The sequence below is a fragment of the Phyllobates terribilis genome, unplaced genomic scaffold (genome assembly GCF_046119375.1).
Source record: "Phyllobates terribilis strain yellow unplaced genomic scaffold, ASM4611937v1 Scaffold_2__4_contigs__length_985480577, whole genome shotgun sequence".
Classification (NCBI taxonomy): domain Eukaryota; kingdom Metazoa; phylum Chordata; class Amphibia; order Anura; family Dendrobatidae; genus Phyllobates; species Phyllobates terribilis.
The window spans coordinates 199,081,360-199,108,869 of record NW_027362762.1 but is presented as its reverse complement, the minus strand read 5'-3'; the positions used below and the strand labels follow the sequence as shown (position 1 = coordinate 199,108,869).

The 27,510-nt window shown below is 41.8% G+C and overlaps 1 protein-coding gene across 3 annotated transcripts in view; it reads right to left on the bottom strand.

The window, feature by feature from the left end:
• Positions 1-27,510, bottom strand: part of ARF3 (ARF GTPase 3) — a 46,228-nt gene that overhangs the window by 13,881 nt on the left and 4,837 nt on the right. The window contains exons 2-5 of one of the 3 annotated variants that reach the window (XM_073663786.1): positions 19,759-19,917; positions 19,001-19,101; positions 8,024-8,233; positions 1,361-1,471 (exon numbers count right to left, since the gene is read on the bottom strand). In XM_073663786.1, the coding sequence (XP_073519887.1) occupies positions 1,361-1,471; positions 8,024-8,171 (259 nt within the window). In that variant the 5' untranslated portion in view covers positions 8,172-8,233; positions 19,001-19,101; positions 19,759-19,917. The remainder of the gene's footprint in view (positions 1-1,360; positions 1,472-8,023; positions 8,234-19,000; positions 19,102-19,758; positions 19,918-27,510) is intronic. The other 2 variants (XM_073663787.1, XM_073663785.1) reach the window with 2 other exon arrangements.

The following is a 27,510-nucleotide window of genomic DNA, read 5'->3' as shown; positions in this document are numbered from 1 at the left end:
ATACATGAGGGGACAGTACAAAGACCTGTCTACTGATCTTTTTACTCTGAGGCCTGAGACGGGGACAAGGGGGCATCTTCTACGTCTGGAGGAAAGAAGGTTTAATCATAATCACAGACACGGATTCTTTACTGTAAGAGCAGTGGAACTCTCTGCCGCATGATGTTGTAATGAGTGATTCAATACCAAAATTTAACAAGGGCCTGGATGCCTTTTTTGAAAAGTATAATATTACAGGTTATATATACTAGATTCCTTGATAGGGCGTTAATCCAGGCAACTAGTCTGATTGCCGTATGTGGAGTCAGGAAGGATTTTTTTTCCCCAATGTGGAGCTTAGTGTTTGCCACATGGAGGTATTTTGCCTTCCTCTGGATCAACATGTTAGGACTTAGTCTTCCTTCAACCTTAAAAACTATGTTACTATGTTACATTAGTGTCTTTTGTCTTTAATACCAACTAATACTCGAGTGGTTTATGTACACCACACTGGTTGATTATTTTAGCCATATATAATTTTTTTAGTTAATATACGCACCTACTTGTCACCTTTTGGTACAACCAGTCTGGTATTAGCAACCTACAGGTGTTCACTTGTAATTAGTTTTACCTATCTGAATATTTTGAAAGAGCTGTTCCCACCCCCCCTCTTTTACAGCTGGCCTTTTTGGTTTGTTTGTGATAAGGGGGTCACCCGCAACATCTATAGACATCTCACTTTTAGATAAAAAAAAAAATTCTGTTCCAGTTGCGGACCCCGCAGGTTTTGTCCTATGTGTGTGCATTGACATATTAATAGGTGTACACTACCTTAGCATTCTAGCGGAGTGGTTTTATTTATCTAATTTTGAATCTAGCTATCATTCACCAATCCAGTGGTGTCAGTTCCATGTGCTGCTGTTATGCTTTAGATTTGATGACACACCAGATAGCGCGGGTGTTCTTGGTTTTGATCAATAAAGAAGGTAAATTACATTTTTTGTTGCTTGTATGCATTCATGTGCTGAAATGCTTTGTCAAGACCTTACAGTTTCATGCAGCTGGTGAATGCTTATCAAGTTATCCTGACACATTTTTGGAGATCACAAAATGTACTTGGCCCAAGTATAAATGATAAAAATATTCTTCTTGCTTTGTTTATATGTAAAACTCATTAGTAATTTCATACATTTTATGATTATACTCAATCAATTTTGCATTCATGATCTGTATATTAAAATTGTGTCAGGGAAAGAGTGAACGAGCGCGCGGGAAAGAGAGCGCGCGGGAAAGAGAGCGCGCGGGAAAGAGAGCGCGCGGGAAAGAGAGCGCGCGGGAAAGAGAGAATCATTACATAGTTACAAGATACATAACATCTCACCCTGAGTATTCTGGAAATAATGCCTCCACAGTGGTCGGATCTTGTCTTGGCCACCAACGTCCCAAACTGTGAAGCTGATGTTCTTGTATTCTACTGTTTCTACATTGAAGCCTGTGGTAGAAAAAATCAGTACAAGCATTTAAGATTGTTGAGGTATGGGAAAGTGAAAGCAGTAAATAAAAAAAATATATATCCATTTCATGCTGTACTCTTTATTTGAGAGCATGACTACAAAGGACTAGTGTCAACTGAAGCCATTGGGTTTCCACTATGGTGATATGGGTGTGGGGTAGTTGTTGGACTTCTGCCTTGTTCACCAGAAAACATGGTGTCAAAAAATGGATGGAGCTGAGTAAAGGGGGGTGTAGATTACCACTGCACAAAAGCTTTACTACAATATATGCCAGAATGCTGGCACTCTTTGTAGCCAAAAACTACATCAGCTCATGATGATGATTTTTTGGCACAGAGGTCAGTAACAACCCATCAAACCAAAGATGTCTGTGAATTAAGTTCTGTGCAATAATGAGAAATGACACAAGGGAAAAAGTATTGAACACATGAAGAAAGAGAGGTGAAAAAAGCAATGGAAAGTCATGACCCCAGCTGAAATCGAATCTATCAGTAATTAGAAAGCAATCTTGCCACTTAGTCTATAAAAAAATGACTCATTACCAAGGTGCCAAACAAGAAACATCTCATGATAGGTAAAGTCAGTTAGCTGTCTCAAGACCTTTGCAACCTTATTGTTGCAAAACATGCTGAGATTAGTGTTTATGTGTAAATTATATATACAGTACAGACCAAAAGTTTGGACACACCTTCTCATTTAAAGATTTTTCTGTATTTTCATGACTATGAAAATTGTACATTCACACTGAAGCCATCAAAACTATGAATTAACACATGTGGAATTATATACTTAACAAAAAAGTTTTGATTTTGCTTTGATGACTGCTTTGCACACTCTTGGAGAGCTTCAAGAGGTAGTCACCGGAAATGGTCTTCCAACAATCTTGAAGGAGTTCCCAGAGATGCTTAGCACTTGTTGGCCCTTTTGCCTTCACTCTGCGGTCCAGCTCACCCCAAACCATCTCAATTGGGTTCAGGCCTGGTGACTGTGGAGGCCAGGTCATCTGGCGTAGCACCCCATCACTCTCTTTCTTGGTCAAATAGCCCTTACCACAGCCTGGAGGTGTGTTTGGCGTCATTGTCCTGTTGAAAAATAAATGATGGTCCAACTAAACGCAAACCGGATTAAATAGCATGCCGCTGCAAGATGCTGTGGTAGCCATGCTGGTTCAGTATGCCTTCAATTTTTAATAAATCCCCAACAGTGTCACCAGCAAAGCACCCCCACACCATCACACCTCCTCCATGCTTCACGGTGGGAACCAGGCATGTAGAGTCCATCCGTTCACCTTTTCTGCGTCGCACAAAGACATGGTGGTTGGAACCAAAGATCTCAAATTTGGACTGATCAGACCAAAGCACAGATTTGCACTGGTCTAATGTCCATTCCTTGTGTTCTTTAGCCCAAACAAGTCTCTTCTGCTTGTTGCCTGTCCTTAGCAGTGGTTTCCTAGCAGCTATTTTACCACGAAGGCCTGCTGCACAAAGTCTCCTCTTATCCTCAGAAGCAGAGGTGACTCTTGGTCTATCTTTCCTGGGGCGGTCCTCATGTGAGCCAGTTTCGTTGTAGCGCTTGATGGTTTTTTGCAACTGCACTTGGGGACACTTTCAAAGTTTGCCCAATTTTTCGGACTGACTGACCTTCAGTTCTTAAAGTAATGATGGCCACTCGTTTTTCTTTACTTAGCTGCTTTTTTCTTGCCATAATACAAATTCTAACAGTCTATTCGGTAGGATTATCAGCTGTGTATCCACCAGACTTCTGCACAACACAACTCATGGTCCCAACCCCATTTATAAGGCAAGAGATCCCACTTATTAAACCTGACAGGGCACACCTGTGAAGTGAAAACTATTTCCGGCGACTACCTCTTAAAGCTCATCAAGAGAATGCCAAGAGTGTGCAAAGCAGTCATCAAAGCAAAAGGTGGCTACTTTGAAGAACCAAGAATATAAGACATATTTTCAGTAGTTTCACACTTTTTTGTTAAGGATATAATTCCACATGTGTTAATTCATAGTCTTGATGCCTTCAGTGTGAATGTACAATTTTCAAAGTCATGAAAATACTGAAAAATCTTTAAATGAGAAGGTGTGTCCAAACTTTTGGTCTGTAATATATATATATATACACATACACACACACATATACACGCATACTGTACACACACAGTGATCTCAGTATGTTTTGCAACAATAAGGTTGCGAATGGCAGTTTATCAGAACTGCAGTTTTGTATGCCACACTTGAACCTACAAGCTGGAGAACAAGGCGGCCCTGTTATATTTATTAGTAAGCAAAATCTAATAAAGAAGTATTACAGGTTCTCCTTGTTAGCGCCGCCTTCACCACAGACAGTTCTTCCATCCACAAAATACCACAATATCACATCACCAAGACATCAGGTAAAAGATAAAGTGGGCAACAGTTTTACTACAGAACAATTTGCAAGACTGCTGCTTTCATAACTGTTAGTTCCCAAGAAACATAACCTTTCAATATATATTTCTTGCTTGATTATGGCATTTTTTTTAAATTATTTTTTTTCCATTTGGTTCAGTTTCAGCCAAGCAAATTTGTAACCCTGTATAACACAGATCCACAATATGGCCTCATCATAGATCAGAGTGCCTCAGTGTTGCAGTTTTATATGAAATGACACCTTTCATATAAAATAATCCCTAGAGGCAGATTCTCATGCAGATCTGTCTCCCACCCATAGTCATGAACAGCTCATTTACATAGAAGAAAAACATGGGATTTCTCTGGAATACGACATCGGATCACAGATATCAAGGTATCATTTTATTCAGCTTTCTATGACCTACATGCCCATATAGATGGTTTAGGAGGGTTGCTTTTACTTACAGATTCTCTTTAGATAACGAAAGATAAGGTAAAAAACGAAAAGTAAGGCATTACAGCAATGACTTCCTCATCAGAACATATCAGTGTGTGTCAAACTCAGGAGTGGTTTTGATGTAGACTCAACTTTGCCATAGGAGTCCTACTTGGCATGCATGTTTGTAAGATTCAGCCATGAAGGATTCCATTCTCATCACGTGATCGTAAAATCATTTTAACCCCTTCACGACCTTGCAATTTTCCATGTTTTTTCTTTTTCTTCTAAGGGCCATAACTTATTTTTCAGTTAATATAACCATATGAAGGCTTATTTTCTGCAGGACGAGTTGTACTTTTGAATGACACAATCGATTTTACCATAAAACAGGAAAAAAAATCCAAGTGCAGTGAAATTGCAAAAAAAAAAAAAAAGTTCAATTCCACAATTGTTTTTTTATTTACAATATGCTAAAACTGACCGGGCAACTGGATTCCCAAGGTTGGTGAGAGTACGCAGATACCAAACATATATAGATTCTTTTTTTTATTTAATTGCTGAAAAAAAATTCCAAAATTTGTCCGCCATTTTCCGAGAGCCGTAGCATTTTCATTTTTTGGGATCTGGGGCTGGGTGAGGGATTATTTCTTATGGCTTGAGATGACGTTTTTTATTGATACCATTTTGGGGTAGATACAATGTTTTGATCGCCTCTTATTGCATTTCATTGAAGTGTGGTGGCCAAAAAAACATAATTCTGGAGTTTTGATTTCTTTTCTCGTTACGCCGCTTACAGATCGGATTGTTTTTATAGTTTGATAGATCAGACATTTCTGAATGCAGTGATACCAAATGTATATTTTTTATGGCTTTATTTTCAATGGGGAAAAAGAAGGCGATTTGAACTTTTTTTTTAGATTTTGAAAAACTTTTTTTTTTTTTCAGAATTTTTACTGACTTCAATAATCCTTAGGAAACTTGAAGCTGCGATTGTCTGATCACCCGTGCTATACAGAAGCACTGCTATGTATAGCAAAAATCACAATCTCATCAATGTCAGGCATAAGGGTCTTCAACAGACCCCAGGTTCTTATAACAACTAGTGGTGAGTGAGCATGCTCGTTACTCAAGAATTACGAGCATGCTCGGGTGTTTTCCAAGTATCTTCGGTCTGCTCAAATGTTATGTTAGAGTCAATCCGTGTGCATGATTTGCGACTGTTTGACAGCTTTAATACATGTGAGGAATGCCTGTTTGTTAGACATTCCTCACATGTCTTAAAGCTGTCAAACAGTGACTAACATAACATTCAAGCAGGCTGCAAATACTCGGCGAGCACCTGAGCATGCTCGCTGAAAGGGATAACATAACACACTCACTCATTACTACTAGCAACCCATTGGCGCCCAGCGATCACGTGGGCGCCGCTGTTGCTAAAAGGCACTTGATGGCTGATAAAATCAGCCAACTAGTGCGGGGAAAGATGCGGGCTCATCGTTGGAGCCCGCAACAAAGGCAGGGAAATGACCTTTGACGTACCAGTACGTCAAAGGTCGTGAAGGGGTTAATTTATTATTTTAGTTCTATTACTGCAATAAACCTTTTCCAAGATGGACAATTTCTGTTCTTGGGTTTTTGTTTTTTTTGCTCCCCTTCTTCCAAGGGCCATAACTTTTTATTTTTTGTTACACATAGCCATACGAGGGCTTGTTTTTTTTGCAGGACAAGTTTTACTTTTGAATGACACCATTCATTTTAGCATATAGTGTACTAGCGCAGGGGGGAAAAATTCAAGTGCAGTGAAATTGCAAATCCACAATTCTGACATTGTTTTTAGGCGTACATTGTGTGTAAAAAGTGACCTAGCACCATGATTATTCAGGACAGTACTATTATAGCGATTCAGAACTTATCAAGTTTTTTTTTTTATTATTTGCAGTGGGGGAAAAAATAAAACATTGATTATGTTGACACTTTCTGAGGCATGCAAAATTTTTATTTTTAGGTGGATGGGGCTGTGTGAGGGCTTGTATGAGGGGATTGTCATTGATACAATTTTGGGATGGATATGACGCTTTGATTGCTTCTTATTGCATTTTCCATGTGTCTAGGTGGCCAAAATACAAAACACAATTTTGGCACTTTCTTGTATCACCGCGTACCCCAAAAAAATCAATTTATGTTTTCTTAATGGGGAAAGAGGGGAGAGTTTGAACTTTTATTGTTATCATTTTTTTAAAGCTTTTTTTTTTCCACTTTTTACTGTATTTGTTAGTCCCCTTAGTGGGACTAGAACCTGTGATCGTCTGAACTTTTCACAGCATTACCACAGTACTGCTGCATTTAGTAAAAAAATAAAATAAATAATAATAAATCACACACTCATTTGAGGCCCAGCCACAGGCTGCGCTTCAATGGAGTTTTGTGATGCCATAGCAACCCTTTGGCACCCCAGAATGGCGTTACGGGGCACAGATCGGTGCATAGAATGATGCACCCCCATGCCGGCATGATGTATATGACACTGTCAGAGATTGACAGTGGCATTTAACAAGTTAACAGTCACAAGCTCCACACCACCTGCAGCTGTTAAAAGCAGATCCTGGCTGTGACACACAGACATTATCTACTTGATATAGGGGGAGGTTCAGACTGTGAGCCTGCTTCATAGACCTATGCCATATATGCATGGTGGATGTCGATAACGTGTTAAAGGGTGTGTGGCTAGGTTTAGGCCTTCCCAACATGGCAAATTACATCTTTTGCATTTTACATTTTTTCCTTCCTTTTCCATAAGCCATAACGTTTTAATTTTTCCATCTACATAGATGTAGGAGGGCTTGTTTTTTTTCTGGGATGAGTTGAACAGTACGAATACGGTGATACCAAACTTGTCCAGTTTATTATTTTAAAGGTGAAAAAAATTTTTTTTATATAGTGTCACTATTTTTTCGAGACCCTTAATGTTTTTATTTTTTGGCCGATGGAGCGGAGTAATGTGACACAGCTAAACTCAGCTGCACTTCCCCTCATTGATTAATGCAGGAGGTTAAGACCAAGACCAAGAGATCAGCGCCGTATCATATCACACACTGAGAAATCTTCTCTAAGTTATGATGGGGGCATGTTCTTTCCTGACCAGTTGTAAGCAGGCAGCATCATGCAGCAGGCAGAAGTTCACACCCCCAGTGAAGATTGTCTGATAAATTTTCAAAGTCAAAAAGGGTGTTAAATTTATTAGGTGCCAAATACTTTGATTGCTAATATCTCTGTAACAGAGAGGAGAAATTTAAAAAACAAAAATAAAAACATTACTACATGTGTTCAGTTCAACATGAAAAAAAAAAAATAGAGAAAAGTCCTTTTTAATAATAAAGCACCATAAACCCCGTTTCACAATTTATCACTTCAGTAATCCAATCATTGGGTATGTGCACACAGCGTTTTTAGTCCGACAGCTTTTTCTATCTCAAAGTCGCTTCAGGAGCATTATGTCCATTTTTTGTGGCACTTTTTCAGACGTTGTGTGCACATAGCCATTCGTTGTAATTTATATCAGTTTTTCGGATTTGGCACAAGGCTTCTATGCATTATAAATAGGATTTAGAGAACAGGATATTATATTGCAAATTGTTCTTAGGTGAAGTGCACTTGTTATTAACACACAGAGGCATTACATAGGACTATACCTATAGTTGGGATTGTGGTCACAATCTCTCCAAGTTTCAGTTTGTATAATATGGTGGTCTTCCCAGCAGCATCAAGTCCCACCATAAGTATTCGCATTTCCTTCTTTCCTATAAGACTTTTGAGCAGATTTCCAAAAATGTTTCCCATGGCTCTTTTCTCTGGATCACAGATCTGAACTGGTAACGACAGTAGGTGGATTGTGCTCTTTCCTGAAATGACAAACACATGAAGCAAAATTGAAATCTGAAACAATGAGATCAGAATGGCTTAGGCAGGCTTATCATACATGTAGCCACCTCCAAACATGGACTGCTACATAAAAGTAAAAAGTACAAGTGTATCCCATGCTATAATTTAATCCTCTCTGGTTTTGAGTGATGCAATAATGCAGATATGGGCAGCTGTTAATTTGGATAAATTGGTGGAGCTATGTATGTTGAGCCAAGGAGGACAAATTGTGGGGAGAAGGGCACAGCAAACAGAGTCCCATACACATTAAACGTCTGTCGGCCCGCGACTTATCTCCAGGAGAGCAATGAGATCGGCAGTCCAAAATCATACTTGCGCAATCAATTTCTCTGGACCAACAGTTGTTTGGTCCCGTCATACACATTGGATGGTAAACCTAACAAGTCAATATCAGCAGGTTCTGCCAATATTAGTATAATGTGCATTGGGGCCTTAAAGGGAATCTGTCAGCAGGTTTTTGCAACCTCATCTGAGAGCAGCCTGATGTAGGCAAAGAGAAGCTGAATCCAAGAAAGTATCAGTTAGTTTAATGGGTGCAGCCGTTCTCACACAGTTTTTAGATTTAGCAATGTGGCAGAGCTGAGAAAGCTGACCTCACCCACACCAGGCTCTCTATATTGACAGGGAGGTGCTTATCACAGAAGGGGGCAGAGTCAGACTTGCAAGCACTCAGCCAGCTAGTCACAGCAATGGTTAATGACCAGGCCAATTTTTACAATTCTGACCACTGTCACTTTATGATGTAATTACTCTGGAACGCTTCAACGGATTCCCCTGATTCTGAGAATGTTTTTTTTGTGACATATTGTACTTCATGATAGTGGTAAAATTTCTTTGATATCACTTGCGTTTATTTGTGAAAAAAAGGGAGCTATGGCGAAAATTTAGAAAATTTCCCAATTTTCAAACTTTGAATTTTCATGCTCTTAAATCAGAGAGATATGTCACACAAAATAGTTAATAAATAACATTTTCCACATGTAAACTATACATTAGTACAATTTTGGAAGCAACATTTTTTTTTTGTTAGGGAGCTATAAGGGTTAAAAGCTGATCAGCGATTTCTCATTTTTACAACAAAATTTACAAAAGCATTTTTTTTTTTTTTTTTTTTTTTTTTTTTTTTTTTTTTTTTTTTTTTTTTTTTTAGGGACCACGTCACATTTGAAGTGACATTGAGGGGCCTTTATGACAGAAAATATCCAAAAGTGACACCATTCTAAAAACTGCACCCCTCAAGGTGCTCAAAACCACATTCAAGAAGTTTATTAACCCTTCAGGTGCTCCACAGGAATTTTTGGAATGTGGAAGAAAAAAAATGACCCCCCCCCCCTCACAAAAACGTTACTTTAGACCCCAATTCTTTTATTTTTGCAAGGGTATCATAAAAGATGAACCCCAAAATTTGTTGTGTAATTCCTCCGGAGCACGCTGATACCCCATATGTGGGGGAAAACCACTGTTTGGGTACACGGTAGGGTTCGGAAGGGAAGGAGCACCATTTGACTTTTTGAATGTAAAAATTTGCTTGAATAATTAGCGGACGCCATGTTGCATTTAGAAAGCCCCTGATGTGCCTAAACAGTGGAAAACCCCCACAAGTGACCCCATTTTGTAAACTAGACCCCTCAGGGAATATATCTAGATGTGTGGTGAGTAGTGATGAGCGAGCACTAAAATGCTCGGGTACTCGTTGTTCGAGTCGAGCAAATTGGAACAGCCACACCGCTAGTTTTCAGAGAGTCCTGAACTTCAGCTGATGTTATTTGTGGGTTTTTCTTTGCATCCCAAACAATTTTCCTGGCAGTTGTGGATGAAATTTTTGTTGGTCTACTTGACCGTGGTTTGGTTTTTACAGAGCCCCTGATTTTCTATATGTTAATCACAGTTTGAACGCTGCTGACTGGCATTATCAATTTCTTGGATATTTTTTGTACCCCTTTCCTGTGTTATACAGTTCAATCTACCTTTCCCGTAGATCCGTTGAGAATTCTTTTGCTTTCCCCATGACTCACAATCCAGAAATGTCAGTGGCTGGATGAAAGATGCAAGAGTCTGTCTTGATCCCAAAAACTCACTCAGCTTTTATGCACACACACTGATTACAAGCAAACTGGTCACAGGTGAGGATGTTACTTTTAGTAGACATTCAAACCCATTTGTGTCAAATTCTGTGCATGTCATCAGGCCAAAATCACCAGGGTATGTTAACTTTTGTTCAGGGTCATTTGGATGTTTTAGGTTGTCATTAAGATTTAAAAAGAGAAAACACAGTAGTTTGACAATAAATGGCTTCACCCAACCAATAACAATGAGTGGAGAAAAAGTTTTTTTGTTATCATTCATATTCTCTGAAACAAGGCCAAGAAAGGAAAAATTCTGACGGGGTATGTAAACTTTTGAGCACAACTGTATATGTATCGTTCCACAGTAGAATATGTGTGTCAGTAAAGGGCGAAGTTACTTCCAGGGCTGTACTATATTGAGACTATGTGTTACTTCTAGTCACTGTAAGAACATGTTCACATCAGTATTTGGTTAGTATTTTGCACCACTATTTGAAAGCCAAAAACAAGGAGTGAACCCGATGTTTTAATTCCGACCGTGGCAACAGTCTTTTCTTGAAGCGGCTTCACTGTCGGTTTTTCCATCATTTTTGGCAGCTGCGCTACTGCCGGCATCTCTTCTGTCTTCGGCTCCCGAGATCACAATCCGCGCATGCGCAGTCTCCAGCGGCCATTTTCCCGAAGTTCACGGTAGTGAAAACAATGGGAAGTATGCTGACTCCGCCGACATTTTGTGAAAGCCCGGGGCCCACCGCAGACTCGCACTGCCGAACACTCCATCCTCCCAGCCCGGGGTCCGTAGCATTGTCCCACCCCTGCTGCCCTGCCAGCTTTCTGCAGCAGCGACCCTGCCTCCTGGGGTTCAACTCCACCGCAGCAGTCACCCCCTTCCCCAGTAAGCTAGCATAAAAGAAGACTATAAAACACACCACCATTTTATTACAGAAAAAAACATTTCTATTTCCCCCCCTAAAATTTGGGGTGCGTATTATGGTCCAGTGTGTCTTAGGCTGCGTGCCCACGTTGCGGATTACAAGCGTTTTTGATGCGGATTTTCCGCAGCGTAAATGCTTGTAAAACGCTTGTTAATCCGCACCCCATGGTCCCCAATGAGAATCCGCAAGTTCTATGCCCATGCTGCGGATTTTTCCGCAGCGTTTATGCTGCGTTCAAAAATCCACAGCATGTTCATTAATTTTGCGTTTCCGCATGCGGAATTGCCTTATTCAATGCATGAAAAAACGCAAGGCAATTCCGCATGTCGAAAACGCATGAAAAACGCGCGATAAACGCGTGCGGAATTCCGCATGCGTTTTTCCGGGAGAGGACATGCGGAAATGAAGCAGAAATGGGCACATAGCCTTATGGTCTGGTACAATATAGTACTTATTTTAACCACTTCACAGTTTCTAATCCCAGAAGCAGTTAAAGTAGGCCTACACAACATGCGGCCTGCCAAAGGGTTTGCTGTGGCCCGCAGGAACCATGAGATGCCAGATCCCTTCTTTCTATATTCAAATGTTTTTGCATTTTTCAGACGCGAATATATTTGAATACTTGTTTGCCAGGACTAGGGCAGAGGAGGGCTCGTCAGCCTCCACACCAACGTGCAGCGGCATGATGAGGTCAGCATGTTGCCGACCTCGTCATACTACTGCTGACGCCGGCGCAGCAGAGATATTGTGGACGCGGCAGACACTGTAAGCACTCCATGGAGGATCCGAAGATTAAATGTATTAATATTTTAGATGAGGGGGCGGAGAGGAATAGTGTTACTGCGAGGGCACATTAGGGGCAATGGGTGACTATGAGGCAATTAGAGGGATTTGTGAATGGGGTCATAGTATAGCAAGGGGCAGTGGTGCAACTTTATGCAAGGAGAAAGTGTGGGGGATAGATTAAGAAAAGAGGCAGTTTGGTGGTGGGGTGGGGGGGTATTCATGTACCGAGGGTGGTTCTGGTGCTGCATTCACATACTTATGGTGGTTCTGACACCGCACTTGTGCTGACGGTAGTCCTGATCTTCTGCATATGTAGCAATCTATAATGTACTTCATGGCCATGTACAAATCCTCAAAACTTAGAAGACTGCTATTATGAGGTGGATTTGGCGAGTTTCTGCCCAAAAACTCAGTTTAAGTTAGTTAACCATGAATTTTTTGGAGTAGAAACTCTCCAAATCCTCCTCAAATATTCAAAACCTGGTTCTATTGATGTATTAATGTACTGATGGTGGCTCTGGTGTTGCATTCATGCAAATACCCCTTTAAAAAAAATGTTGCAGTCTTTGGGATAGGTTCAGTATGGCAATGTGGACCTTGAAACAAAATGTTGTGCACCCTTGGTTTAACCCCCTATATGCTGCGAGCTATTTCCATTTTTTTTTGTTTGTTTGTTTTTTCCTCCCCTTCTTCCGAGAACCATAACTTATTTTTCCGCCCACATAACCGTATGTGGGCTTGTTTTTTGCAGGACAAGTTGTACTTTTGAATGACATCATTCATTTTATCATGTGATGCACTGGAAAGCAGGAAAAAAAAATCCAAGTGTGTTGAAATTGCAAAAAAAAGGTGCAATTGCACAATTTTTTCTTTATTTACCATGTTCACTGTATCACAAAACTAACATAGCAATATGATTCTCCATGTCAGTACGGTTACGCAGATACCCAACATGTATAGTTTGTCTTTTTTAAAGTGGTGAAAACAGTTTTTTTTGTTTGTGTCACCATTTAGAGACCCGTAACGTTTTCAATTTCCAGGATATGGGGCTGTGCGAGAGCTTATTTTTTGAGCCCTGAGCAGACGTTTGCAACGTTGCGGCGGACGAAGGAAACGTACCGTATTTTTCAGACTATAAGATGCACCGGACCATAAGATACACCTAGGTTTTAGAGGAAAAAAAATAGAAGCAAAAAATGTGGTCATGATGCACTGTTATGGGAGGTGGGGGTCTGATGTTGACACTGTTATAGGGGTAATGTCCCCCAATTCTGTACCAATATCCCACATCCTGGTATATATAGCTCCCTCACACCACGCACATAAAAAGTAAAGGATTTTACTCACCTTCCTTGTGCTCCAGCGGTGTTCTGTTCTCATGCCAGAAGCGGACAGCGTGCAAGCAGCGAATAACATCACTGCTATGTCAGCTGCCGGAATATTCACGGCTCCCCACTCCCATAAAGTGAATATTCATTCTCTTTAATAGTGGGCATATGTGATCGCCAGGCCGCTGCAGGAGCCGCGACTGCGGCCAACAGTGTGCCCACGATTAAGGAAAATGAACATTCACTGCTCTCCACTTCCATGGGCGTGTGGTGCAGTTAATATGAATTTTCAGTGGGCAGTGGTAGCTGCAGCAGGCGGCTCCTGCCTCCCGTGACACGTCCCTCCACAGATCCCCCCCCACCACATCCAGACTGTAAAGGTACCGTACATCTGGACTATAAGACGCACCCTCCACTTTCCAACAAGATTTGATGAAAAAAGTGAGTCTTCTAGTCTGAAAAATATGGTAATTCTGCAGTTTTGATTTTTTTTTTTTTTTTTTTTTGATTCGCCATTTACCGATCGGTTTAATTTACTTTATATTTTCATAGATCAGACTTTTACAAATGCATCGATACCAAATGTATATTTTTTTTACTTTTCGTTTTAAAGGGTGCAATTTGAACGTTTGTATTTATTTATTTTTTTTTTTAAAAAACAAAACAAACATTTTAATTGTGTTTGACATTTCCCTTAGAGGACTTGAAGCTGCAATCATCTGATCGTTGGTACTATTCACAGCAATGCACCAGAACTGATGATGTATAGCAAAAATCACGATCTATGACCACCAGGCTGGCTTTCAAATTAGAATCGTCATAACAAGCACAGAGGTCTTCAACAGACAGCAAGCCGTCATATAAACGCATCAGCTCCCATTGATCATGTCACGGCGTGTGGAATGACATGCCCCCCCCTGCCAACGCGTGTTAAATGCCCGAGTCAGAGATTGAAAATGGCAATTTACAGGTTAACAGACGCGAGGGGAGCTCCGCTCCACCAGCGGCTGTTAGGGGCAGGTGACGGATGAATAATTCAGTGGGGAAAGATGCGGGCTCAGCTTGCGAGTCCGCATCAAAGTCTGAGCCCGCATCAAAGTCAGGGACACGACATATGACGTGATTAACCCCTTCATGACATATGATGTGCAAAGGAAATAAAAAAACTGAACAGGTGAACAGCAATGTCATTCTTAAAATTGCTGTGCGTTATGTTAATTTTTGTCTTGGGTTTTTTGAGTCTTACTGCATCTGAAAAAGACAATGTGTAAACCTACCCTCACAGCGACTTTCCTCCCGGATAGCAGGAGGAAGTGGGGACCAAACCTCATTGTTGCGTACTCCGGAGGTCACTGGAGCAGAAGTCACAGTGACTCCCAGCGCCTGCACACTAGAGCAGGTCAGTAAAATAAAGCGGGGGGGGGGGGGGGGGGAAGCCTTAAGCTATAGGCGCATTGCGCGTGCTGTGCAGCCGTAGACTGCGCGTCACAGGGCCCTATGACGTGCAGGGGAGAGGGGGGGGGGGGGGATATTTAAATTAAGTAGATAGGCAGGCATTTCTTGGCGTCCCCGGGACGCCAAGCTTAAAAGAAAATGATTTTATAAAAAAGCAAATTCACAGCCACAAGACCGCTAATGCAGGACATACAGGTAAGTATAGATTTACATTTCTATCACCTGTATGCCCATATTAGTGGTCTGATAGGTCCCGAGGGGGTGACAGATTCCCTTTATTGAGGCACTAGCTGGAGGACACGGATCCATTATGCCACTTTATCATACAAAAATGCTCTATGGTATTTGTAGGGGTTAAATAACAATTAAGTAAATAGCCCAAAGGCCAAAAAGTCCCATTCTAACCAAACCACAATAAAACGTAACTTTTAATTACTTCATAACAGACACAAAATAATATATAATTCATAGCGTAGTACAGATCATTTCTTAAAGTGCACATTTAACCCTCCGTCAGGGGCAACTGATCTGACAGGCGCAGCTCACTTAGTTTCATTTCTCTATTTTCAGTGGTTTGTCTGGGAAACACCCTCCTCCCAGTACCTTCCTAACTTTAAAAGCTGTGTGATTATGTGTATTCTCATTTATTACATTCCTATTAAAGGTAACTGATCACTTTTAGAGCATTGAAATTTTAAAAGAGGAAAGAATAGCCAATTTTCTAGCCTGTGCCTGACAGGCGCAATGACCCTAAACTAGTTATGAAACATATTGCCCCTGACGGAGGGTTAAAAACACACTAATTCCCAAATTGCTCCTAACTCATATTATGGTTGAAAGTAGATATAATTAATTTCCCAGTGAAAATAAAGCGATACTCCTAACAAGTAGATTGAATGGCTTCACCAGTAATGAACAAACCATCAGTTAATGGAGAAAATGTGTGTTCGTTATATTCACCCCCAGCTGTGCAGTGAGATCAGCAGAGCAGACTGTCAGTCATTACATGTCTCACACTGGTAGCGCTCACTTTTGTGTAAAATAAGCTCTGTAGGCAGATGGAGATCTGTGTCTGGGCCCATAGATCTTAACAGCTCATTTACATATTAAAAAAAACAAAACACGTATATTTCACTAGAATAAGACATCGGACTGCAGATATGAAAGCATAATTTTAATCAACTTTCTATGAAATACATGCCCATATAGACGGCATCCTACTGACAGAGTTAATTTAATCACGGAAAAAGCATTCAATTCATTTAACCACTGACGTCTGTAGCATCGCAGCACAGTCCTATTGAAAGGTGTATTTCAGGACACTGGATACACTGGTTAACCTTTTAGATTGGGAACACTAGAACCTGGGGACTTGAGAGAATATTAGCAGCTACATATTTAAATCACCCGATTAGGACATTTGTTGACTCCTTAACAAGAACAATCACCAGCATCTGGAGAGGTTTTCTCTCTTCAGTTTTAATGACTTTGTAAAGATAAGTGCCATGTATGCACTTTTATTTTTAGGAGGTGATGTGTGCCTTTTGCCAGATCTATCTACCAAATATTTCAGGGCATTCTAGATAAGCATTTATTGAAGGAGGAGCCAGAGTAAAATTTAAATGAGTGGCCTACTTCTTGTAATAACTGTATACAATCCATGTAAGTCGTATAAGAAGTATCGCATAGAGGAGAATGAGGTTTATACAGAATAAAGCCTCATTTAGAAGTCTGTTTCATGTACATTCTTCTCTTCATGATTAGAACAAGTACCTCTTATAGTCTATGGGGTTGTTCGCGTGTGCACAATCATCCATGAGCTGTCCGTTTTTAACATTGCCATCATTAGTAGAAGCTTTGCATTTTTTTCATGTAAGAAATTAAACAGTGATGAAATACTGATTGTAAAAAGGGAAACACCAAGCCAACACTGATAAAACGCAGTTTGCTTGGCGTATGGAGAAAATCCATATCCTGGCATGTGCATGAGGATGGTATCATAAATAAGAGGGTACTGGATGGTTTAACGGTGATATTCCCCAGGACCCTAACCTTCAACCTCTTACCCAAGATCCACAAGGATGCAGTCAAGCCTCCGGGACGTCCGATCGTGCCTGGGATTGATGGGTTATGCAAACCCATCTGCAAATTTATGGAATACTATCTAAAATAAGTAGTAGAAACTCTACCTTCGTATGTTAAGGACACGATGGACGCCCTTAACAGGACTGACGGCATCCTTGTGGAAGAGGGGACCCTGTTGGTGACAGCAGACGTCGAGAGTCTATACACAAGCATCAATAATGTTGATGGTTTGAAAGCTGTCTGCCACTTCTTGGGGGCCTCCAACCTGGGAAGCCCAATGTGTAAGTTTAAGCTGCTGGATTTCGTCCTAACTAGTGTTGAGCGAGTATGTTCTATTAACCCTTTCGCCGAGTATGCTCGGGGCGAGCTTCGAGTATTTACAGCTGCTCGGTGATTTGGTTGAATCGCTCCCGTGTGCATGATTTGTGAATGTTTGACAGTTTTATTACATGTGAGGAATGTCGATTTCTTACACATTCCTCACATGTAATAAAGCTGTCAAACAGTTGCAAATCATTCACACGGGAGCGATTCAACCATATCACCGAGCAGCTATAAATACTCGAAGCTCGGCCCGAGCATACTCAGCGAAAGGGTTAATAGAACATACTCGCTCAACCCTAGTCCTAACACATAAATTTTTTGTGTTTAAAGATCTTTTTTAATCTCCAGAAGTGCAGCACAGCCATGGAGGTGGTTTGTTCACCCTCATACGCCAACCTGTTTCTTGGTGCCCCTCAGAGAGGGGTGTTTTTGGCGACGGAGGGCGTGCTGGCCGCCAGCCATGTGCTGTGCTGGCTGAGATATATAGAGATTTTGTTTTTGTGACACTGGAAAAGTGGACTTTCTGGACACCACTCTAGATATATATGATCTCTCTAACATTAAGACTGATGTCTACAGGAAGCCAACTTCCGTTAATGCTTTGATTAACACAGGTTCTGCTCACAGTGCAGCCACCATTAGGGACGTCCCGGTTGGCAGTTCCTAAGAGAAAGGCGGATTTGTTCATCTGAGGAGAGCTTTGAGCGAAAAGCCCGGGATCTGAGGGACAGATTCGAACAAGGTGGCTATGACAGGGTAAGGACAATGCGCCGTAACACCTTACCTTATTCTAAAAAGACCTTGGGTCGGAGTGAGGAGAGGATAAGGTTTATTTTTACCTTTAACCATGAGTGGACGGGTATGAGACATCTTGACCAAACACTGGGATTACCTCTCTATGACATCCATGAGATCCAAAAATTTGAGGGATCTCCTGGTTAGGAGTCATTACGTAATAGAGAAATCTAATCAGTTTGGCTCAAGAGGCCCTACTTTGGGTTGCTTTAAGTGCGGTTGCTGTCTTGTCTGCCCTAATGTCCTTTGGTGCGCAACATTTAAATCTGCGAATGGCCTTAAGGAATTTGAGATTAGACACCGTATCTCACATAGTACATCAAACGTCATCTATTATGCTACTTGTGATTGTTCACTAATGTACATTGGATTAACTTAGTGTCTGTGTACATGAGCATGTGAGGGACATTGGCGCGGCCAAGGCAGCAACAGACCCCTCAGAGTTAAAGACCATCCCATAATTATGATCCCCGATCCTTGGTGGTGCGGGGTATCAATGTGGTGAATTTGTTGTCCCATCTGTTATTTTGTGTTCACATACTATTATAATTCATGTTTATTGTGTGTTTTGAATAAACATCTCCCTAACCTGGTCTGCACCCCATTGGCAAGAATCTGCCATATGGATTTTTCCTGGTCTTACTCCTACCTTTTTCCGAATACCCATTGGGGATCTCTGGCCACTTGGCAAATTACAGTATATACCTGTGTGTTACTATTAGAATTTACCCTTAGTTGTTAGGGATTATTAGGCCACATTAGGGTGGACCCTTACCTACCGTATCAGGACATGCTATTTATTATAATGAAGCTGGGTGTTTATGAACCGTGGTTAGACCTCCCTCTGTCTGTCTTGTCATACCATGTTTTTTTGTTTTTTTTAACTATGTTCAATAAATATTTGTATTTTATATCACCAGTTACTCCGTTTTCCTCCTATTTTTTATGTGTACCTTTAGGAGTTGGTACGGCTTGGGCGATTCACGATAATCAGTTGGTGTGGTGGCTCACTCTTTCTTTAGTATGTGGTTGGCAAATCTTTTATATATAAAATCTAAATGAGGAAAAAAATAGAAGCAAAAAATGTGGTCATGATGCATGATTACTTCTTGTAATAACTGAATACAATCCATGTAAGTCGTATAAGAAGTATCGCATAGAGAAGAATGAGGTTTATACAGAATAAAGCCTCATTTAGAAGTCTGTTTAATTTACATTCTTCTCTTCATGGTTAGAACACGTACCTCTTAAAGTCTATGGGGTTGTTCACATGTGCATCATCCATGTGCTGTCCGTTTTTAACCCCTTTCTGACGTGAGGGGTTCCTCAATACATCTCAGTGCCGTGGGCCTTAATGACCAGGGCTGTGGAGTCGGTAAGCTAAACCTCTGACTCCGACTCCCTCATCCATTGCTCACGTTTAAGTGATAAATTTACTGTAGCACAGATTCATCTCAGCTAAAAGTCTAGACTCTTCGATCAGGAATAGGACAGACAACTATAGAACATTTCATAACTTTCCCAAATTCTTATGAAAAAATATTCCCCACAAACGGCACTGAACTACTGTACCCAATTTATTATATATTTTAGGAGTCGAAGTTGGTCCATTTTATACCGACTCCAGAACCCTGATTACTACGCCTCAGGTTTAATGCAGCACCGCGACTGGAGTATCTGTGATCGCATTAGAATTCCGGCGCCATCTTACCTCAGGGTATATGGCGTTGTCATCTTGGGGGGTGTCGCCGCCCCCCCTGCAACTACGATCGCTGTGATTGGCTGTTCAATTCTGAACAGCTAATTGCAGCATTTCTCAGTGTTTCAGGCAATCAGAAGCCTGTGACACGACAATCACTCTTCCAGCTGCCTGTGGAGAGAGAAGACATCAGTAAGTAGATTCCTGTGTGATCTCTCCTCATCCACCCCAAACCCCACCCCCACATCCCCCCCTTCCCGCCACCGAGCGCTGATCAGAACTTGATCGCAGATTTTTTTGGCCATTTTTTTTCATGCGTCCTGCTGCAGCCGAGCGCTGATCAGAGATGCAAATCACTGATCAACGTCCGTGCTCGCTGTTTTCCAGGACACGTTTTTGTCCCTGTCCATCCCCCCATCCTTTGCACCACCTCTGTGCGAACATCCAGCAGCCGCCAAGCATTGATCAGTGACGCAGATCACTGCTCCACACTCGTGCTTGCTATTTTACACCTTTTTTTTTCACTGACTTTTTCCTCCTCCTCCTTGTACCACCTCCGGTTGTTTGTTTTTTTGAAAAGGGAAAAAAAGCAAGTTTACACCAAGCACTTACACACACAAACTGAGTAAAATACTGACACACACCACATACATAAAAAAACACGTCATCCCACTCGTCCCAAACCCACTATTCAGCGGAGGAGGCATGCGCTTTCCTTGCCTCCGACACTGACAGTGAGGGAGAGGATCCCACCTTTCTTTATTTTTCTGACTCGTAGTCATCCTTCTTCTCAGGTGATGCTGAACGGTCACAAAGACGCCCCAGGACAGAAGATGAAACATTGCCCCCATTACTGACCCCTGTATGGACTTCGCCCCCAGAAAATTATGAGCCATCAATTCCTGATTTTGTGGCACAATCAGGATCAAGTTTGACATCACCAGCCTCGCAGAAATTGAAAAAGTATTTTTTTCTGAGGGTTTTGTAAACCTCATGGTGGGCCAAACTAATTTGTAAGCTCAACAATTTTTGGCACAAAACCGTTCATCATTTTCTAACTAGACTCCTGTAGACGCAGTAGAAATGATGAAGTGTTGGGGCCTGGTCCTTCACATGGGGATACTGAAGAAGCCAGAAGTACGGCAGTACTGAAGTGTGTAGACGTTTTGTATAAGACTCCATTGATCTGAATGGCAATGACCTGGACACGTTTTGAGGCCATCCACAAGTTCTTGCATTACAAAGATAATGCACGGTGTCCTGCACGAGATTACAGGGCTGTGGAGTCGGTAAGCCAAACCTGCGATTTACACGAGAGATGGAGAGAGATGGAGAGAGATGGAGAGAGATGGAGAGAGATGGAGAGAGATGGAGAGAGATGGAGAGAGATGGAGAGAGATGGAGAGAGATGGAGAGAGATGGAGAGAGATGGAGAGAGATGGATGGATAAATATATGGATAGATAGATGATAGATAGCCATATGGATGGATAGCTGGAGGGATAGCTGGAGGTATAGCTGAAAGGATGGCTAGATAGATGAATACACGGAGGGATAGATAGAGTATGATAGACAGATAACAGCTACAGACAGATGAGCAGTAGTACTTTCACTTTCTCCAGCTCGGGGCCCAGGAATCAGATCCTTTGCAGGGCAGGCACCCCTCCACCTCCTCTCTCTGGTGAAGACGGCAGAAGACAGGACAGAGGAGGGGAGATTGCCCCCTGCAGTCTGCAGCCGGTGCAGGACAAGAGCACTGCAGCATACAAGGGAGTTTTTTGTGCGTGCCCCTGCTTCTAGGAGGGGAGGGGGGGCAGCTGCCCCCCCTGCTCCTCGCTAGCTACGGCCATGATGATTCACACAGAGCGTTTTTGCGGATCTGTTTTTTGCAGTAAAATGCAGTGACTGGGCATCCCAGCAAAGTCAATGGGTTTCAAGATATGGCATTCAGACACATCGTTTTGTGAGGATCCGTTTTTCGGCTCAAAAACGGATCCTCACAAAGAATGAGCATGTCAATTTGTGCGGCGTTTTTCTAATCTGCTTTTGCTATTGAAAACATTATCTATGAGCTCAAAAACCTTTCAGGTGATGCAGTTTTGTAAAAAGCTGATCTGCTTTTGCAGCTGAAAAACGTATCCTCAAAAAACGCAGCAAAAACGCTGTGTGTGAATGTAGCCTTCGATCAGGAACAGAACAGCTATTTATAGGACATTTCATAACTTTCCCAAATTCCTGTGAAAAAATATTCAGCACATTCTGCATTAAACTACTGTACCCAATTTATTATACACTGCTCAAAAAAATAAAGGGAACACTTAAACAGAATATAACTCCAAGTAAATCAAACTTCTGTGAAATCAAACTGTCCACTTAGGAAGCAACACTGAATGACAATCAATTTCACATGCTGTTGTGCAAATGGAATAGACAATAGATGGAAATTATTGGCAATTATCAAGACACTCTCAATAAAGGAGTGGTTCTGCTGGTGGGGACCACAGACCACATCTCAGTACCAATGCTTTCTGGCTGATGTTTTGGTCACTTTTGAATGTTGGTTGTGCTTTCACACTCGTGGTAGCATGAGACGGACTCTACAACCCACAGAAGTTGCTCAGGTAGTGCAGCTCATCTAGGATGGCACATCAATGCGAGCTGTGGCAAGAAGGTTTGCGGTGTCTGTCAGCGTAGTGTCCAGAGGCTGGAGGCACTACCAAGAGACAGGCAAGTACAGCAGGAGACGTGGAGGGGGCCGTAGGAGGGCAACAACCCAGCAGCAGGACCGTTACCTCCGCCTTTGTGCAAGGAGAAACAGGAGGAGCATTACCAGAGACCTGCAAAATGACCTCCAGCAGGCCACAAATGGGCATGTGTCTGCACAAACGGTTAGAAACCGACTCCATGAGGGTGGTATGAGGGCCCAAAGTCCACAGATGGGGGTTGTGCTCACAGCCCAACACTGTGCAGGACACTTGCCATTTGCCATAGGACACCAGGACTGGCAAAGTCGCTACTGGCGCCCTGTGCTCTTCACAGATGAAAGCAGGTTCACACTGAGCACATGTGACAGACGTGAGAGTCTGGAGACGCCGTGGAGAGCGATCTGCTGCCTGCAACATCCTTCAGCATGACCAGTTTGGCAGTAGGTCAGTAATGGTGTGGGGTGGCATTTCTTTGGAGGGACGCACAGCCCTCCATGTGCTCTCTAGAGGTAGCCTGACTGCCATTAGGTACAGAGATGAGATCCTCAGACCCCTTGTGAGACCATATGCTGGTGCGGTTGGCCCTGGGTTCCTCCTAATGCAGGACAATGCCAGACCTCATGTGGCTGGAGTGTGTCAGCAGTTCCTGCAAGATGAAGGCATTGAAGCTATGGACTGGCCCGCCCGTTCCCCAGACCTGAATCCGATTGAGCACATCTGGGACATCATGTCTCGCTCCATCCATGCACCACAGACTGTCCAGGAGTTGGCGGATGCTTTAGTCCAGGTCTGGGAGGAGATCCCACAGGAGACCATCCGCAACCTCATCAGGAGCATGCCCAGGCATTGTAGGTAGGTCATACAGGCATGTGGAGGCCACACACAATACTGAGCCTCATTTTGACTTGTTTTAAGGACATTACATCAAATTTGGATCAGCCTGTAGTGTGTTTTTCCACTTTAATTTTGGGGGTGACTCCAAATCCAGGCCTCCATTGGTTAATAAATTTGATTTCCATTGATTATTGTGTGATTTTGTTGTCAGCACATTCAACTTTGTACAGAACCAAGTATTCAATGAGAATATTTCATTCATTCAGATCTAGGATGTGTTATTTGAGTGTTCCCTTCATTTTTTTGAGCAGTGTATATTTTAGGAGTCGGACCATTTTATACCGACTCCACAGCCCTGCGAGATTACCCCAACTTTGATTGTATTTTCAAAGTTCGGCCGGTCATCGAGCACTTCAACAAGTTTGCTGAAGTGTACATGCGCCAAAGGGACATCTGCGTGGAGGAGGCCCTAATTCATTTTAAGGGGAGGATTGGATTCCGGCAGTATCTGCCCAGTAAGAGCGCCAGGTACAGAATTAAGCTGTACAAATTTTGTGAGAGTACCTCAGGGTACACTCAAAAGTTTAGAGTTTATGAAGAAAAGGACTCCTGGATTGAACCCCCTGAATGCCCCCCTGTACTGGGAAAATTATGTGGGATTTGATGCACCCACTGGTGGATCAAGGTTATCCCCTCTATGTGGATAACTTTTATACCAATATTACACTCTTCAAGTCCCTGTCTACACAAGCAGTTTGCGGTACTGTCCGCAGAAATCAGAGAGGATTCTCAAAGACGTCAATTGGGCAGCTGCTCAGAAGGGGTGAGGGCAGAGGCCAATGTAGCGACCACATGCTGGTGGTCAAGTACAAGAGGGATGTCCTTCTCTTAACCACCATCCATGGTGATGGCAGCACCTCCAGCACTGCACGAGGTTCCTCTACACAGGTGGTCAAACCAGACTGTGTAGTGGGTTACAATAAGTACATGGGGGGGTGGGGGGGGGTTGATCTCTCTGATCAAGTCCTCCAGCCGTTAAATGCCTTGAGAAAGGCCAGGGTGTAGTACAAGAAGCTGGCCGTGCACATTGTACAGATAGAAGGAAAGCGTTGTGCATTGCCATCACAATGTGCAGGCCAGACTTCTACGTCGTACCTTCAGCTCCAAGAGGTAGTTATCAAGGCCATGATATCTGGCAGTGGTGGAGGTTCGGGCCCAAGTACTTCCAGGACTGAAAGACCTCGAATCGTAACGGGCCTGCATTTCACTTGACCATCAGCTGATTGATGACGTCAGCGCAGGTCCTGGAAGCACAGTATACTGTGATCCAGGACCCGCTCCCTCAGTGTACCGCTAGCCGCCGGGCTGAAGACATCACCGCCGGGGACCAGGAGGACAGCAGGGGCCACTGGACAGGAGAGTATAGAGTTTTTTTTTCTTTTTTTTACTACCGCGGGCTTGGAAGAGCAGACTACTGCTCCTCCCATTCACGCTGCTCTCGCTGTTATCAGCCAGAGCGGCGGTCGGATGAAAGGAGTAATAGCCTCCTCTACCGACCCGGTTACCACCCGCAGCACGATTCTGCCGCAAATTCGCGCCTATTGACTGTTATTGAAACACAGTAAATCGGCATGTATAGATATTATACATGCGGGTTGGCTGTGATTCAATGAAAGCTAATTGCCGCGAATTTGCGGCGGAATCGCGCAATAAATGGTCCTGCTGCGGTTGTTGCTGCAATGGTAATCTGGATCACCGTTGTTATACATGGCAGACCTATTAACAAGCGATTTTAATGCATTTATGCAGCGGAAAAACGGCCGCGGAAACGCATTAAAACCGCATCGTGTGCACATAGCCTGAGGGGTGCAGTTTTTAGAATGGTGTCACTTTTGGGTGTTTTCTGTCATATAGACCGCTCAAAGTGACTTTAAATGTAATGTGGTCCCCCAAAAAAAATTGTTTTGTAAGTTTTGTTGTAAAAATGAGAAATTGATGGTCAACTTTTAACCCTTATATCTTACTAATAAAAAAATATATATATATATTGGTTCCAAAATTGTGCTGATGTAAAGTAGATATGTGGGAAATGTTATTTATTAACTATTTTGTATGACATATCTCACTGATTCAAGGGCATGAAAATTAAAATTTTGAAAATTGAAAAATTTTCACCAAATTTCCGTGGGGTGTTTTTATTTTTTTGTTTTTTTTTTGTTACATACACACAAATAAATGTGAGTCATATCGAAGAGATTTGACTACAATCATGAAGTACAATATGTCACGAAAAAAACAATCTCAGAATCAGTGAGATCCGTTGGAGCGTTCTTCCAGAGTTATAACCTCAAAGTGACAGTGGTCAGAACTGTAAAAATTGGCCTGATCATTAACGTGCAAACCACCTTAGGGGGTAAAGGGGTTAACATAGCCATCATAAGTAGAATCTTTAATTTCTTACATGAAAAAAAATGCAATCAGTGATGAAACACTGATTGTAAAAACACTGATAAAACGCAGATTTTTTGGCGTATGGAGGAAAATCACTGATTTCTGAATGAAGCCCAAGGCCAGTTTATTATGGCCTCATTTTAAAGTCTAAATTATGCACAACACGACTGGAATCCACACAGCTTTAATGACCCTTCAAAGGGATATAGAGGCTAAATAAGTACATATGAATGTACTGGTAAAACCATTTACTCATCTTTTGTGATTTACTACTGATAAACTGCTTTATTTTCTACTTCTGTGAATATCTGTAAAATATATATCCAGGTTGGGATCTAAATTATGCATCTCAAGATGTGGCACAGATGGTGTGAATTGTGCCCTGATCCAGGCAGGTAGTGAATTATTTATAGGCCTGGATGGAGAGAAAGTATTATTTCCAAACGCTCGAATCACTTAACAATGTCCTACGTGTTGTTATAAATGGCACCTGCATCTGGCAGAATTATGTAGAATTGCTAAAAATATCCATCATCTTTATGAGAGGGGACTAGAATGGGGCATTCATACTTGCTTTCCATACACACAAAAATAATATTAATTTGATGTCAAAGAATGCCTTTTAATAATAAAAAAGGGATTATTTTTCAGACACATGAAGTTAGGGGAATATGGAGGTACAGCCCCATGATCTCCAACAAGAGCCCTATTTCGGCCTTGTACATGAGGTCATAATCATGTGATAGACACAGCTGCATGTAACAGTAGCAACACAGTTATCAGAGCTGCAAGAAAACAATGAAGGTCTTGTGAAGGATCTTGAACAACCAAGGAACTGATACAGAACGTATATAAAAGGAAATTGTATAACTTTTCATGATAGAAAACACACTTATTTGCTGAAACAGTACTACCCCTTTAATGGTTTGGTCTACTGGAGTACTGTGGACTTCTGACATGGCATCCACACCTTCCAAACAGGCAAGGCAGCTTTCCTTTCACACCTGTCCCTTCCATTATGTTATACTGGAACCTGCTACACTAGCATAACCAGTTTCCTTCAAACATGGACTGCTTGGGTACAAGTGGAACATTGTCAAAATATATATAATGTGTAATAGTATAAAGTCTGATAAAATATTTAATATACAATAAAAATAATGGGTTGTCAAGAAAATCTACCATATAAGGCAATTACAAGAATGTCAATGGTCTCCAGATGGTGAAAATCTCCATCCATACGGTGTCTTGTCACAGATAAAGGCATGCCCATTGTCCACGCGTCACATCACTGTGCCCATAAGCTTTACAAACGGCCATTTTTTTATCCACCCAGGTGCCCGTAGTAGAGTCTTTAACCAGGTCCTATTAGCACATTTATTCTTTTTTTTCGCATCAAAACATTTCTGGGGCTTGTTCAAACAAGGATATAATTACAGATGTGGCTGTTCGAGTTAAATTCGGACAGCACAAATGTGACTCAATAGCGCGGTACAGGTGACAGTTTTTTTCCACACAGAAAGGGTTTTAAAAAAATAAATAAATAAATAAATAAATAGGCATGCATTATTCTCTTCTGCAAGACTCGCCCATTCAAATCTATGGGTGCATAAAACCAAGATCCCATATAAAACATCAGTACTTCATCCCATTTTTAACCTAGGAAACTAACATGTACATTTTAAAATTATGTATAAATCTGGTTGCCACATGGGCATAAAATACAGACACGCGAATGAAAATCATCCTGAATCCTGAATCAAAAGTGGATGATT